This window comes from Triticum dicoccoides, chromosome 7A (genome assembly GCF_002162155.2).
Source record: "Triticum dicoccoides isolate Atlit2015 ecotype Zavitan chromosome 7A, WEW_v2.0, whole genome shotgun sequence".
In the NCBI taxonomy this organism is placed as follows: domain Eukaryota; kingdom Viridiplantae; phylum Streptophyta; class Magnoliopsida; order Poales; family Poaceae; genus Triticum; species Triticum dicoccoides.
This window is the reverse complement of record NC_041392.1, coordinates 706551286-706566009: the sequence shown is the minus strand read 5'-3', so window position 1 is coordinate 706566009 and position 14724 is coordinate 706551286. Positions and strand designations below refer to the sequence as shown.

Below are 14724 nucleotides of genomic sequence, written 5' to 3'. Positions count from 1 at the left end.
ATTCCCATATTTTAAAATTTTGTTCGTGTTTCCAGAAAAGCGTACAATACCAATTTTGTTCGCATTTTGAAGAAAGTTCCTGTTTTGCTTTTATTGGTGCTGAATTAAAAAATGTTCCTGTTTTCCATTTTTTTAAAACAAAAAACTGTTTGTGATCTCAAAAATGTTCGTCTTTTTCGTAATTTGTTTGTTTTTCAGAAACATTTTTGAAAATTGTTCAGATTTTGGAATCTGCTTGGAGTTTGCAAGTTTTGTTCGTGTTTCATTTTGAAATCAGAATTACGAAACATCTTCACTTTTGCACAAAATGGCATACAAAAAAATGCGGCATTTAAAAACTGGTCGCAATTTTCAAGATATATTTTGAAAATGTTTTCCAAATGTCAACGCTGCTCTCTGTTCTTATATATTTCTGCACCTAAAGTTAAGTTTGTAGTGTGTGGCCTAGTGGTTAATGGCTCGCGGTTGGCGGTCCTGGGATCGATTCCTGGTAGTCGCTGTTGATTTTTAGCTCTTTTTGTCGCGCGCGAAAGGAAACGAAACAAGGATCGCGTTGGTGGGCCGGCCCAGTTATGCATCAAGCCTGTGCGTCGAGCTGCTGTTTGCGGGAGCCCTCGCCGAACAGCCTGCAAATCGAAATCAGTCGCACAATCCCTCTCCGCCTTCGTCATCCCCTCCGACCCGCCCGCCCCCGGATCCGGCCCGCCCCGCCCCTAAACCCTAGAGCGCCGCCCTCCCTCCCTCCCCGGCGCGGCGGCCGGCCGGCGAGCGAGCGAGCCAGCGATGGAGGACGAGGAGATGGAGAGGAAGGTGCAGCAGTACCTGCACCGCAAGGGCTTCCGCCTCACCGAGCTCGCGCTGCAGGAGGAGCGCAACCGCCTCTCCACCACCTCCCTCTCCGACGTCTCGCTCTCCAGGTGCGCCCGCCCGCCTCCGCGAATCCCCCTGAATCTCTACCCCCGCCGCCCCTTTCGGCGGCCGCAGCGGTCTCGAGCGTGAGAAATTGATACTACTTTGGCTTGGGCAATTGCAGACCTTCGACATGATTTGAGCCTTGAGCAGAGTTTATGGGGGCTAATCTAGAGTATCATGTCAAATATGCTCGAAAACTGCTCTAATTCCATGTTAATCTGAAAAATTTACTATGTCCCCCTTTGTTGGCAGGCCGGATAACGACCCAGCAAGATACTATGATGGCTACAACAAGCTAAGATCATGGGCATACAATTCTCTGGACCAATACAAGGTGTGCTACATTAAGTGTGGATTGTGATTCACGTTTACAGCTCTAGTAGTACATTTGAATGCACTTTGCTTTGCAGCATTCACAGATGTTTTGAGGCATGTAGCTGCTATATCCACACTGTTCAGTAATCTAGCATGCTACTCATGAGTTATCTTCATGTTTCTCTTATTGAAAATGAGCATGCCTGCTTGGTGCACCATGCTTCCAGGATCATGGCTGAATGCTTGCCTACTAGCTTTAGATGTCGCATTTATGAAATGGTCTTTGTTTTATGGCATGTCTTTACACTGCAGAGCTCCATCTAAAAAGCAAAAACCACTCACATAAGCATAATCACGTACTTGTCACATGATTGTAGTCACTGGAAATGGGATATTTGCTTGCGGTGGATGGACTACTTGCTATAATTTGATGTACCTATTACATGGAATGGCCTTTTTTATTTCCTTGTATTCAGCTATATATATTTCGTGCCTCTGAGTTATTTTTTTTATATTGTAGCATGAATTACTCCGTGTCCTTTATCCAGCGTTTATCCATTGCTTCATGGATCTAGTGTCAGAGGGGCATACACTAGAAGGTAATTATTTTTGTAGGCAAGAAGATATTGGTAGTTGGTGTACATTTCTGTGATAATATTTGTTTGCAGTTTATGCATCCACTTAGTTTATTTGAGGCATTTCTGTCGTTGATATCACCACACATGAATCTTGCAGCTCGGCAATTTTTCCTTAAATTTCGGGAAGATCATGAACTGATGCATTCAAGGGATCTCCAAAAGCTGGAAGGCACTCTTTCTCCTTTGCATTTGGAGGTTCGTCATTTAGCTCTCTTACATCCTTCAACTGTGAATGGAGATTTCATTTGTTTATTTGATTTTATCTACTCAGGATTCACAAAACATGCACTTATTGTTTTGCCTGCTATAATTTTCAGGAAATGGATCTGGCCCAATCTTTAAGGGAAAATAAATTCAGAATTAAATTATGTGAGGTAGTACTGCACCAAGTTCTTTTATATTTGCATTCCATCTCTTTGTTTCAACTACGATTGTATGGGTGGGTCACCTTTTGAGTTAAATCAATGCACATAGGTAAAATGTTCCACTGGATGCATATCCGTTGTTGTGACAATAGTTTTTTAAGTTGAGATGCTTTATTCTCGTGTACCCTTTTCCACCACTTACTTGGTAAGTGTTGTTATGACCAAGGGAAACAAACACAATCTAAGGTTTGTTACAAGCTTTTTCTTCCTGAATCCAAATGGGCAACTAGTTTCAAATAGGAGTAGATGATACGTCATCATGATACCATAATACATATACGGAATGCTAGTGTCAAATATGAGACACAAACCGCATATAGACCAATTTTTCACAGATGTTGCTGGCAAGGCACATTCCATGTGGTGATTTGTAGTTCAGTTGGCAACTCGTTGCATGATACATCATGATCTCACCTTTTTCCTTTGCTGCAATTTTGTTTTTCCTATAAAATTATGTCAACTGCTCTGTTTAAAGTTTCTACCTCGTGTTTCATTGCAGTATTCATATGAATTACTTCTCCAGTATCTCCAGAAAACACAAGCTCTCGTGATGCTTGGAATAATCAATGAAAGAATAATTTTTGAAGGTACAGTTCCCAGTCTGTCGAGATTATATCACACATTTTACTTACCCTTGCTTCTCACTTTTCCACCACATCCCTCTATCTATATTGGCAGTATCCGCTGGGCAGCCTTCATTGATCTCTGATGATGCGGATGTTGTTGCTCTGGTTGGAACCAGTAAGGACTTGGCAAAACAGATAAATCAGAAGGAAGTGCATTGGGGGGTATGTTATTCAGCACATCCGTGATCAATGTGTTTGTTTCCTATTATCTATTCTATCAAAACGGTTAACAATGCTGATCAAATAGGGACAAAACTCTAGTAGCACTGTTTTTGCCACTTCCCAAACGAACCTCTTCCATGAGTGCAATTTTTCAGTTTTCTATTTAAGTATTTACTAGTAAATTGTACGTGCTTTGCATGTCATTTAAATATGTGTGCAAAGTTCAATTCATGGATACACTGCTTGCTCCCTTCAAACATGGTACCTTCGCATGTAAAGCTTGATCGAGTTCATTATTGTAGCCATTCTGTTTTGTATATATGTTGCCTGAAAAAAGGGGTTCAGTCCTGTATATAAAGCTTTACATGCTTAGTATTAGTATCTCGTACTACATTGAGCTTACTTTGCAACTTCTTGAAAATTTCCTACTTCTCCCTGACGCGATTAGTGCGCGCGTTGCAGACGCTCTGCCAGTGTGTGTACCTTGACCAGTTGCATGCATGAATGGATAACCTTAGGCAAGTGAAACTTTTCCTACATTGGTATATAGTGATGGTTCTAGAAATCAGTGGTATCTTCTGTTATGGCCGGTTTAGCTAGGCCCACCGGGCAATCTTAGTCCACAAGTTATCTTAGGTTAATTCTTATGCAAGTTATCTAGGTTATAAATATAGGCTGTAAGACTCTTTTTGGAATTAAGCAATAAGAATATTATTATCCCTATTGCCTGGCTCCCAGAGGAGCCGGAACCCTAGCCGCCGCCATCTCCCTCCGACGTGACGGTGCCCCGTCCCACTCCATCCTTTCCCTACAACCTCCGGAGCAGGTCTGGTAGGACCCCTGGTTCTACCAATTTGGTATCCAGAGACTCGGGTTCGATCATGTCGTCATCAACACATACGCCGCCGCTGCCCATCATCACCACCGCCCCGATGACCACTGCCGGGTCCCCAACGCCGCCGGCCTCGATCACCTCTGCGCCGCCGGCCCCCGTCACTTCCGCGCCGCCGGCCCCCGTCACTTCCGCGCCGCCGACAACCTCCGTCTTCACGCCGGAGGAGATGACCAGCACCCTGCGGGACCTCGTGACGGCCGTCCAGGGCATCTCCCTGTACTTGGCCGGCCCGCACACCACCCCGCCGGCTGCGGCCCCCCGCCTACAGCCACCCGGCGACGCACTGGCCGATCCAGAACGCATCGGGCCCGAGCGGGACGCCCTTGCTGCCGTTCCAGGGGGGCTACACCGGCGGGCCCCCGCCGCTGCTGCACCCGCCCTGGTACTCTGTACCCGTGGCGATCGCCGGGGCCCATCTGTCGCTCCAGCCGCCGCCCGCCCCAGCGCCGGTTCTCGCGGCGCCACCCGCGCCTCCCGCACCCGCCCTAGCGCCGCAGTGGCCGCACTGGCCCACGCCGGCCCCAGCTGCACCAACCGCGCCGCCCGCGCCGGTCCAGCTCCCACCGCCGCTGCCCAGCTCCGGACTGGGCAGTCCACACCGGGAGGACTTCCGATCCAGCAGGTCCGGTTTCCGCCGTCACCGTCCTCGATCCCGGCCTGGCTAACCGGGACGTCGCCACCGCCAGTTTACACAAGAGGTCGGGGACCCATCGGTACCCACGATGCAGTCTGGGGCCTTGTCCGGCTCCGCGAGGGCCTACGACGGCCTCCCCACCGTTGACCGGGCGCCATCAGCCATCATCATCATTGCTCCGCACCGCCGAGCCTGTCGGCCATGGCGCGCCGACCCAGATGCCGCCACAGTTCGCCAAGATCGATTTCGCCACTTATGACGGCACTGAGGACCCGCTTAACTGGCTCAACCAGTGTGAGCAGTTTTTTCGTGGCCAGCGCACGCTCGCGTCGGAGCGCACTTGGCTAGCATCCTACCACCTCCGCGGTGCAGGCCAGCCCTGGTACTACGCCCTCGAGCAGGACGAGGGCAGCATGCCCCCTTGGGAGCGCTTCCGCGAGCTCTGCCTCCTTCGCTTTGGCCTCCGGTTCGCGGGAGCCGCCTGGCGGAGCTCGGCCGCCTTCCCTTCACCTCCACGGTGCAGGACTTCGCCGACCGTTTCCAGGCCTTGGCATGCCATGCGTCGGGCATGACGGCGCAGCAGCGGGCCGACCTCTTTGTCGGTGGACTTCCGGATCACATCCGCGTGGACGTGAAGCTTCGGGGACCCTAGGATCTCCAGTCGGCCATGTACTACGCCCGCGCGTTCGAGCGCCGCACGGTGGCCATCCAGCAGGAATCACCGTCCCGGACCACTGGGTCGCTACCCGGGCTGGATTCCACGCAGGGTCGGCCTGCGCAGGCTTCTGCGGCACCCCTCGCCGCGACCGCGGCGCGCCCGTTCCGTTGGCTCACCTCAGTCGAGCTACTCGAGCGTCGCCGCCAAGGGTTGTGCTTCAACTGCGACGAGCCCTACACGCCCGGCCATGCTTGCCCACGACTCTTCTACCTGGAGGTTGCAGACTACATTCCGGAGGACGCCGTCGCCGCCGACCTGGCCGCCCCAGCTATCGAGAAGGTGTTTGACGCTGGTTGATTGCCTCGAGGAGTTCCGCAAGCGCTTCCCCACCTTACAGCTCGAGGACGAGCTGTTTGTGCAGGCGGGGAGAAGTGTTATGGCCGGTTTAGCTAGGCCCACCGGGCAATCTTAGTCCACAAGTTATCTTAGGTTAATTCTTATGCAAGTTATCTAGGTTATAAATATAGGCTGTAAGACTCTTTTTGGAATTAAGCAATAAGAATATTATTATCCCTATTGCCCGGCTCCCAGAGGAGCCGGAACCCTAGCCGCCGCCGCCATCTCCCTCCGACGCGATGGCGCCCAGCCGCCGGCGCGCCCGATCATCGCCCCATCCCACTCCATCCTTTCCCTACAACCTCCGGAGCAGGTCCGGTAGGACCCCTGGTTCTACCATGTTCACTGGTACTGTAGCTCATACTGTAGCTGCGAATCCCACAATTTTCAGCCCTCTGATTGACTCTATCAATGGCTCACATTGCTTTTTGGTTTTGAGATCCAAACATTTAAAACTCGTACACTATAGAGTAGTATAGATATAGATATAGATTCTTCGTTATCCTTAGGCATGTGTTATTGTTAAAATTAAATATATAGTATGCAGTTGCTTGAAGATTCAGTTGAGGAGCGCATGGAGAAAGCACTCTCAGATTCTGATAGAGCTGAAGCAGAAAGCAAGGATGCAGATGCAGAAGATAATAACAAGGCAAGAAAGTCTCCCATAGTATGGGACCCTTGTTATATTATGTTTGTTTTATGCTCTCTGCCATTGAAACCTGGACATTCCTTTTTGGTCAGCACTCAGCAGCATGTTTTTGTTCTTCTCTTCTTCTGTTGTTATCTTAAGAACAGGAATGCTGCTGTTCATTGCTTGGTTCCACTATCCATATACCCTTGTTTGTTATTTACGTTGGATCTTTCATTATTTCTTATTGTTTTTGCTACAGAAAAAATCCTCATTAGGTGGAAAGCAGGGCGGTCCTCTTAACAAAAAGCTCAAAAAGGATAAGCTTGTAGGCGCAACAGGAAAAAATACGAAATCCGAAACAAGCATGATTTCTGCAGCACCTCGTGTGAAACCAGAGCTAACCCTTCCAGCGGCGTAAACATTTATTCTCTTATCTACAGTTTAAATAATTTCTCAACTGTATTCTTTGAAAATAGATACCATCCCTATAACTTATAAACTGAATGTGGGTCCATACTCCAGACATGTCTGTGTCATTTGCTTGAGCCTGACTTGGAACCTAAAATAAAGGCTGAGATGTTTTATGGGGGGTCTGTTGGAAAAGTTATCTTACAAGTTTCAGGAGGACAAAATATTGTTCTTTTTCCATTTTGCTGAACATACTCACTTGTCTACTTTTTTATCTGCCAAGTGTCAGCCTTGCGTTTATGATCCTGAAAAATTACTTGTTTTCTTCAGGCCTGTTGAAGTTGAACAATCAATTCTTGAGGACCTGCGGAACCGTGCACAATTGAATAACTTGGCATTGCCATCTGTTAGCTTCTACACATTCCTTAATACACATAACGGGTAAGCTTAGCTGTAATTTAGTATCAACTGTTTCAGTGTGCATACTTTGGTTTGAAAACATTATCCTGTGGAGTGCAGATTAAACTGCTCATCGATATCAAACGATGGATCTTTGATAGTTGGTGGGTTCTCAGACTCATCAGTGAAGGTTAGTCCCTTTAGGTGATAGTTTGTTTCTCATGTGATCACTACATTAACTGGCAAAACTTCCTTTTTTACTAGGTTTGGGATATGGCAAAGATTGGTCAACCAGCCAAAACATGTTAGTCGTTCTACACTACATATTGCTGATGTTTTAGTTCCACTGTGATATGGTGAAATGCTTCTGTAACTGCGCACCTGATTTCGGTCATGGTTGTTTTTTGTTCTAAGGATCCTAGTTTATTTCATTTAGTTTAAGTTATAACCTTGAAGTTTAAGGTGGTGTTGCAGCACTGATGCATGGTCAATGCAATGAATGTCTTCTGGACCTATTGTTGGACATGCTAGAATATTTTACTGGCTTTGCAGTATTTGACTGGAACCTGTCCAGAACTTCAGAATAACCATAGAACATTAATTTTCCTAACATAGTAGTGTTTTCATTTCTATCTTGATGGTATTTGCTGATTGGTCAAATTTGGACTCTCAGCTAGTTCACAAGGAGAGAATGGATCTTCACAGGACGAGCGCTTGTCATCAACATCTGAGGGGAAAAGACCGTATACATTATTCCAAGGTCATTCTGGACCAGTTTATTCCGCTGCCTTTAGTCCATTTGGAGATTTTCTCCTGTCATCATCTTCAGATTCAACAAGTAAAGCATCACTTACATTATGCTTATTTTGTACCATTCATTTGCTTGTTCATTTATTTAATCAAACTAACCGTTCATCTATTTCTATATATTTGTTACAGTTCGGCTATGGAGTACCAAGTTGAATGCCAATCTTGTTTGTTACAAAGGACACAATTACCCGGTTTGGGATGTCCAAGTATGTGAGCAAATCCTTTCTCCGTGTCATTGTTGTGAAAACAACATTTGAGTTCTTTCTTCATGGGGTGTCTTGATTGCCTAGTTCAGGCCAAAACATTTGATTAGTTAGTTGATTGTTCAGTAGTTTTTATTTGAATGATGCTCAGATCTGTTATTACAATCAGTGTCGATGCCGTACAATCAATCAGTTGTTCAGTAGTTTTTAATAAACTCTTCTGAAGTTCTAATGTGGCCTGATTTCAGTAGTTTCTAAGAAACTCTTCTGAAGTTCTAATAGTGGCCTCATTTCAGTAGTTTTAAATGAATTCTTCTGAAGTTCTAATAATAGTGGTCTCATTTCAGTAGTTTTTAATAAACACTTCTGGAGTTCTTTTTTGAGAGAAAACTTTTCTGGAGTTCTAATAGTGGCCTCATTGTTACAAAAGATGTCCTTGCCCTAGTCTTGATCTTGGCGAGACGAGTGCGAAACTGCAAATACTTGTGGTACATATTCCTAGTTCGCTCTTCATTTTTGAACACTTCTGATGATGGGATTTGGAATAGGTCCGTTGGGCTTAATATTCTTTTGAATAGCTTATGATCGGCACATATGTTTGTGTTGCATAGCTTTCTAATTCTGTTCTATTGAATAGACATCATTGTGCGTTGTATTGCTGACATATTTTTATATTTTTGTGGCAGTTTAGTCCAGTCGGCCATTATTTTGCCAGTGCCTCGCATGACAGGACTGCTCGAATATGGTCAATGGATAAAATCCAACCTTTGCGGATAATGGCTGGGCATCTTGCTGATGTTGATGTAAGTGTGCTTCTAGCTCAGATCTTGTAGTGATTTGAGAATTGATAGTCTGCATTCTGACTGATGTTCTCTTCTGCATATTACTTATCTGACAGTGTGTGCAATGGCATGTAAACTGTAACTACATTGCCACCGGCTCTAGTGACAAAACTGTAAGGCTATGGGATGTTCAAACTGGTGAATGTATACGGATGTTTATTGGTCATAGGAGTATGGTCTTGTCCCTGGCAATGTCTCCTGATGGCCGATACATGGCCTCCGGAGATGAAGATGGGACCATCATGATGTGGGATCTCTCTACTGGTCGCTGCGTTTCACCACTAGCAGGACACAACTCTTGTGTGTGGTCACTTGCTTTCAGGTAATCACATTATACATTGTTTTGCTTGCTTAGTATCCCATGTGTCCTTGTTACTGATGGCAATCAAATAATAGCTGCCGTACCAAATAAATATGCGTAGAGAGTATTAGTTTATGGTAGGGCTTGACAAAGTGGGTTAGATTTACCTATAAATGAGCAATGGGTTCACTAATCATTTTGGCCATCCTTTTTTAGAGTACTTAACTGGATGGTTGCGTAATTCTGTCTTCAAATGACCACATCATGTATCTTGAACGCTCGTATGTGGTTATTTTTTCTTGAGTATACATTGACGGTCCATGTTTAAGAAATTTTAAACATATTGTATCTGCTTATTATGCGCTTTAAAGAAATTATAGTCTTTGGAGATTATCTTATGGGTCTATTGTTTAAAAAAAATTCTGTAAAAAATGTCTTCCACGTATCCACTATTTTCAGTAGATGTAAGCTGCAACATATTATATTGAATATCACTGATAGTTCTTCTGTTTTGAAATGTACATTTTTTTCTTTCAGTGATGAGTCACCCTGTGCTGTTGTATCTAGTTACATATGATTTTAGTTTTTGGAGAAGTACAATTACTTAATTGCGTGGTAATCTGCTATACCAAAGAATCATCTTAGTTAAACAATTCTTCCTTTGTTTATAGCTGCGAGGGAGCATTGCTTGCATCTGGATCAGCTGATTGCACTGTTAAACTCTGGGATGTCGCGTCCAGCACAAAGGCCCTGAAGATGGATGACACGTAAGTTGATTGGCTTGCTTGTAAAAGGCTGCTTTGGTTTGCCTTACTCTAGTTTTTAAATATCCTTTCTTTTTGTGAAACAGCAAGGCTGGTTCTACGAACCGACTGAGGCTGCTGAAAGCTCTCCCTACAAAATCGACTCCTGTTTATAACTTGCGGGTGAGAAACCGCTGTCATCAGTTAACATATGGTAGTTACCGTGTGCAGTGAAAACAAACTAACTGCTTTTCTCCATTGCAGTTTTCTCGGAGGAATCTATTGTTTGCGTCTGGCGCTCTCTCGCTATAGGCTCCTAAGCTTGCTGTATATGCACTCTGGAATACAATTCACATTTTTTTCATTTTTGACCTTAAGTAGCAAAGTAGATGTTTACTTGGCTGACTCGTGTTGTAGAGCTTATTACATTGTCCTTGCTGATCTCAGTGAACCCTATGATTAACTAGGTTGTTAAAATGTAGCCTGTGAGCATTGCGACTCATTGAAACATGTGTATCATTGTTGTAACATTAGCTAATTTTAAAATATGTAAAAGGTAGTAGTCACAAATAGGAAACATGAACACTTGGTTGATGCAAGAAGTCAATGGTCCAGGAGCTTCTAGGATATACTTGAGGGTTGTTTTCACATTATCTTGGTGTAGGGTCCGAATGAGCTGCCATTTGATATTTTGATATAGTTATTATGCGACTTGTGAGAGAAAAAAGCACTACCTGTCTGTCTTGAGTTGAGCGATAAAGGCAATACCTATCTCTTAAACTATTATTGACGTTGAATTGGAAGAAGCTTGTGTTATTTTGTATCCTACTATCTGTCGACATCTGGACCAGAGCGCTGCTATCACAAGTAAATGTTGATTTCTTAACGATGTTGCCAAACCCAAATGGAGAACCGTTGCGCACCCTGCATTTTGTCGACATGCCGCGCGGAAGGTTTCTCTCTGCCTGGCTGCGGCGCAATATGGCCTGTCCAGCTGAAACAGCGACGCAAAGTAGGTGGGAGATGAAATAAATTTTGACTTGGCCGCTGCGTTGGATGTCAAAGCTGAAATAATGCAGTGACAATGGCTGATGCGACCTGACGACCGTGTGGATGCGAGGGGCGCTGCGCAAGTGCTCTTAAACCCCTGGGGCCTGAGCTAGCCATCTAGCCGAGCATCCTACTTTCGCCTTACTCACACACCACCACCCGGGGAATCCCAAAGCTAGAAGAGGTCGTCGTCCTGCCGTGCGCTCCATCAAAGGTTCGCAACTATCATCTCTCGTCCTGATTTTTATTTATTTATTTCACGAGTTGTTCTCTTGTCCTGATATACTAGTAGTTCTATCGAGTAATCATCTTTTCTTGGGATGTAATCCTCGGTAAAAGGAAGCACCTAGTCGCCAAGTTTACATGTATCAGTCGATTCTCACAGCCTAGTACTATTCATCTTGTTCCCCTCCCAGTCGACCCGCTCTCTAGCCCCTGCTTAACTACCTACCGGCTATCGCCGCTGTGCACCACCCTGCCCTCTCTGAGCAGCCTCTCCTGTCGTGTCACAACTGTTCTAACCATCCCTCTAAGCCCCACCCTTTTCATGCGCCTGCGAGCACCCGTCAACCCTTTTCTATGCTCCACATGGCACCGGCAATGATGCGGCTAAGCAACCGATGCTTAGCAAATCCGCAAAAAATATCTCTTTTGGGTTGAGTCTTCTTGTCAGGCTTGTTATCTTATGTATTGTTTTGCTGTTTTCTCACATATTTTTAAAAATTAGAGGTATAATCCTTTTTTTCGTGAAGTTTCAGATATTAGTTTCGTCATGCTCAGACTAGCACTTTGCTTCAAAGTACTACAAGTTAGGGGGTATTTGGTTGGGCTTAACTTCAGCTTTTGCATTTTGGCTTGTAAGCCAACAAAAATTCACCTATTTTACGGGCTTTTCGCTTATACCATCATGTGCAAAACCCAAACAACATTGCCACGTACGCGTAGGACACTTCCCATCCAATATTTGTACGATATCCCACATCACACCGTTCATGCGCAAGGCTAAGCTGCAACTGGCCGTTGGATTAGCCACCGTACCACTATGGCACCACAACAAGTCTTATATGAAATGCTTCCGATAACCAAAAGCCTGAAATTGGTGCTTAGACTTGGTCTTTCGTCCTTATTTTACTAGTAGTTTTTATCAAATAATCATCAGTTTTTGACTTGTTATCCTCGAAAAGAGGGAGCACTCATCCGTCAGTTGCTTGAAAAAGTATTTATGGATAAGTTATGTTATTCCTTCGTGTGTGGCTACTGTTCATCTTTCCCCCCTCCCATTCTACCCGCTCTCTAGCCCATGCATACCTGCCTACCGCCGCCGTTCCGGCCACCCCCCTAAGCCCCACACTTCTGCTGTGCTGGCAAGCACCCTTGCAGCCGTCAATCCTCTTCATATCTTCTGCTGGTGATGACGTGGCTAGACAACATATGCTTAGCAAATCCGCAAAAAAGTAATCTGTTTTGATTTGTGTCTTCTGGTTAGGCTTGTTACCATACGTACTGCCTTTTAGTTTTTTCTTCACACATTTTCAGAAATAGAGCTATGCTTTTTTTTCATGAAGTTTTAAATATTAGGTTCATATGTAATTATGTACCCATGTTTGGACTTGCACTTTGCAACGAAGTACTATGAGTTAGTGGGTATTTGGCTACGTTTAACTTTGGCTTTTGCATTTTGGCTTATAGGCAAGAAGGACACCTAGGATGGTATTAAGCAAAATAAAATATACCTATGATTGTATAATCCAAAAGTCCATAAATAGGTGTTTTCCCGGGCTTTTAAGCCAAGTGCAAAAGCCAAAGTTAAGCCCAACCGAACACCCCTTAGTGTGCTTATCTTCTCCGGTGAGCATATAATACAAATATGTTTACAAAAATAAAATGCTAATTTATGACCATTTTCCATTTTTATCCTTGCAACCCCATTGGTGAAAAAATGGTCTATCTGTATTGGAAGTTACTGAGTAAAAGTGATGTAGTATGCACTAATGTAGGTTTGTAATTTTTTGGAGCTTATGTTGAAAATGCATGTCTGGCCTTTTGCAGGAAACATAAACCTCATGGGTCTCGCCATGCTTGTTCTACCAGTGCTCTTAGGGTTGTTTTATGGAGCAAGTGACATTAATTGCTCAACAGTTCATGGTAACACCACAGATCACCGTTCACTGCTTGATTTCAAAGGGGCCATCAGAGCGGACCCAAGAGGAGCCTTGCGCTCTTGGAATGAGAACATCCACTACTGTATGTGGTCGGGCATCAAGTGCAGCACAATGCACCCAGAACGTGTTACAGTGCTAAACCTTGCCAACATGAGCTTGACAGGCCAAATCACACCCTCTCTAGGAAATCTAACCTTCCTTTGGGAACTTACACTATCCAACAATCTCTTCTCTGGCCAGTTGCCCTCTCTCAATCGTCTTATAAGATTAGAAAGCCTTTACTTACAGAACAACTTGTTGCAGGGGAACATTCCGAATGCACTTACAAATTGTTCCAAACTCCTTTTACTAGACCTCTCTTCTAACATGCTAGTGGGTTCGATTCCTGGAAATATAGGTTCCCTCTACAATCTAAAGGGAATTGACCTTTCCAATAATAGCCTCACAGGAAACATTCCACCAACCTTCGGCAACAACACTTACTTAGAAGAGCTACGACTTACCCACAATCAACTCAAAGGAAGCATTCCTGAAGATCTTGGGAAATTGCCGAATATGGGGAAGAACCGGGCGGTGTTTCTCGGTCAGAATAGGCTATCGGGTAGAGTTCCAACAACATTGTTTAATCTATCCAAGCTTATAATACTGGACCTAAGTATGAATAAGCTAAGGGGCACATTACCATACAATATCGGTAATCTATCTGCCGCGCTTCAATGGCTAATTTTGGGTGCAAACAACTTGTCTGGGACAGTGCCACCGAGCATTGGGGCCCTAAAGAACCTAACAGTTTTAGATCTTGGAGGAAACAACTTCGTTGGACCAATACCATATTCCGTCGGGAGTCTGCCAAAGTTATGGAAGCTTGATCTTTCCAATAATCATTTTGATAGTTGGTAGCACACCGACACTACTGACTGCTAATGACTTATTCATGGTGGCCGAATGAGCCAGGGATGCAGTTTGCTGTGCGAGTGCAACGACCCGACGAGAGCTCTGCACCTTCCCGTTCTTGCATGGCTGTGTCACACTTTCTGTCAACGGGCGTGGTTGCTCTGTCTGGACTACAGTTTTCTATTGCTTGTTTTCCTTAGCGGTTTCCTATATTTTCAGCGGATCCATCCCCATGTATGTAGGGTTTGTGGATGTACGCACCTCATTTGTATTTCTGTCACCTAGATGAATTGAATAAAATGCTTCTGTTTGGGGAAAAAAACAATGTGGCTGCTCCCGGAAATGGTTGTATTGAGGGAGATGATTGGTGGCGCTGAGCCTTTGAAGGGCATAAATGATAAGTTCATGGTGCTAACAACGGGGCAAAGTCTCATCCATTGGTGAACCCCAGAAAAAAAAAATCCAACAGCAAGACAGAGAAGACCTGCGGAGGATAATCTTAGGGGCAGTCAAATAAGGTTTGTGGTGTTGGCCCGCTGTGGAGTTGCTCCCGGCCTATAACTTCTAGGTTGTTGCCAGAGCATCTTTAACACCCGCGCCAACGCACCGCACGTTAAAAG

General features: G+C 44.9%; 2 protein-coding genes across 3 annotated transcripts; both read left to right on the top strand.

Annotated features, from left to right (window-relative positions):
• The first annotated feature begins 688 nt into the window (after positions 1–688).
• LOC119329588 (transcription initiation factor TFIID subunit 5-like) lies at positions 689–10646 on the top strand. Of its 2 annotated transcripts, XM_037602653.1 has the most exons (19): positions 689–917; positions 1165–1246; positions 1748–1826; positions 1963–2060; positions 2183–2239; positions 2790–2877; positions 2969–3078; positions 6209–6310; positions 6552–6706; positions 7031–7141; positions 7220–7289; positions 7364–7403; positions 7773–7937; positions 8039–8115; positions 8799–8915; positions 9011–9276; positions 9927–10022; positions 10106–10181; positions 10263–10646. In XM_037602653.1, exons 1-19 carry the CDS (start codon positions 784–786, stop codon positions 10308–10310), a joined length of 1971 nt encoding a protein of 656 aa, XP_037458550.1. In that variant the 5' UTR covers positions 689–783; the 3' UTR covers positions 10311–10646. The 2 variants fall into 2 exon arrangements, with proteins under 2 accessions (XP_037458550.1, XP_037458551.1); XM_037602654.1 differs by lacking the exon at positions 6209–6310.
• Positions 10647–11169: 523 nt separating this feature from the next.
• LOC119329589 (putative receptor-like protein kinase At3g47110) lies at positions 11170–14412 on the top strand. Its single transcript, XM_037602655.1, has 2 exons — positions 11170–11262; positions 13098–14412. Exon 2 carries the CDS (start codon positions 13112–13114, stop codon positions 14108–14110), a length of 999 nt encoding a protein of 332 aa, XP_037458552.1. The 5' UTR covers positions 11170–11262; positions 13098–13111; the 3' UTR covers positions 14111–14412.
• The last annotated feature ends 312 nt before the right edge of the window (positions 14413–14724 follow it).

Coding starts and splice junctions, on each gene's coding strand:
- LOC119329588 (XM_037602653.1), top strand. CDS start 784: ATGGAGGACGAGGAGATGGAGAGGAAGGTGCAGCAGTACCTGCACCGC. Junction 1,247..1,747: donor ATTCTCTGGACCAATACAAG/GTGTGCTACATT, acceptor TTTATATTGTAG/CATGAATTACTCCGTGTCCT. Junction 7,404..7,772: donor TGGTCAACCAGCCAAAACAT/GTTAGTCGTTCT, acceptor TTGGACTCTCAG/CTAGTTCACAAGGAGAGAAT.
- LOC119329589 (XM_037602655.1), top strand. CDS start 13,112: ATGGGTCTCGCCATGCTTGTTCTACCAGTGCTCTTAGGGTTGTTTTAT.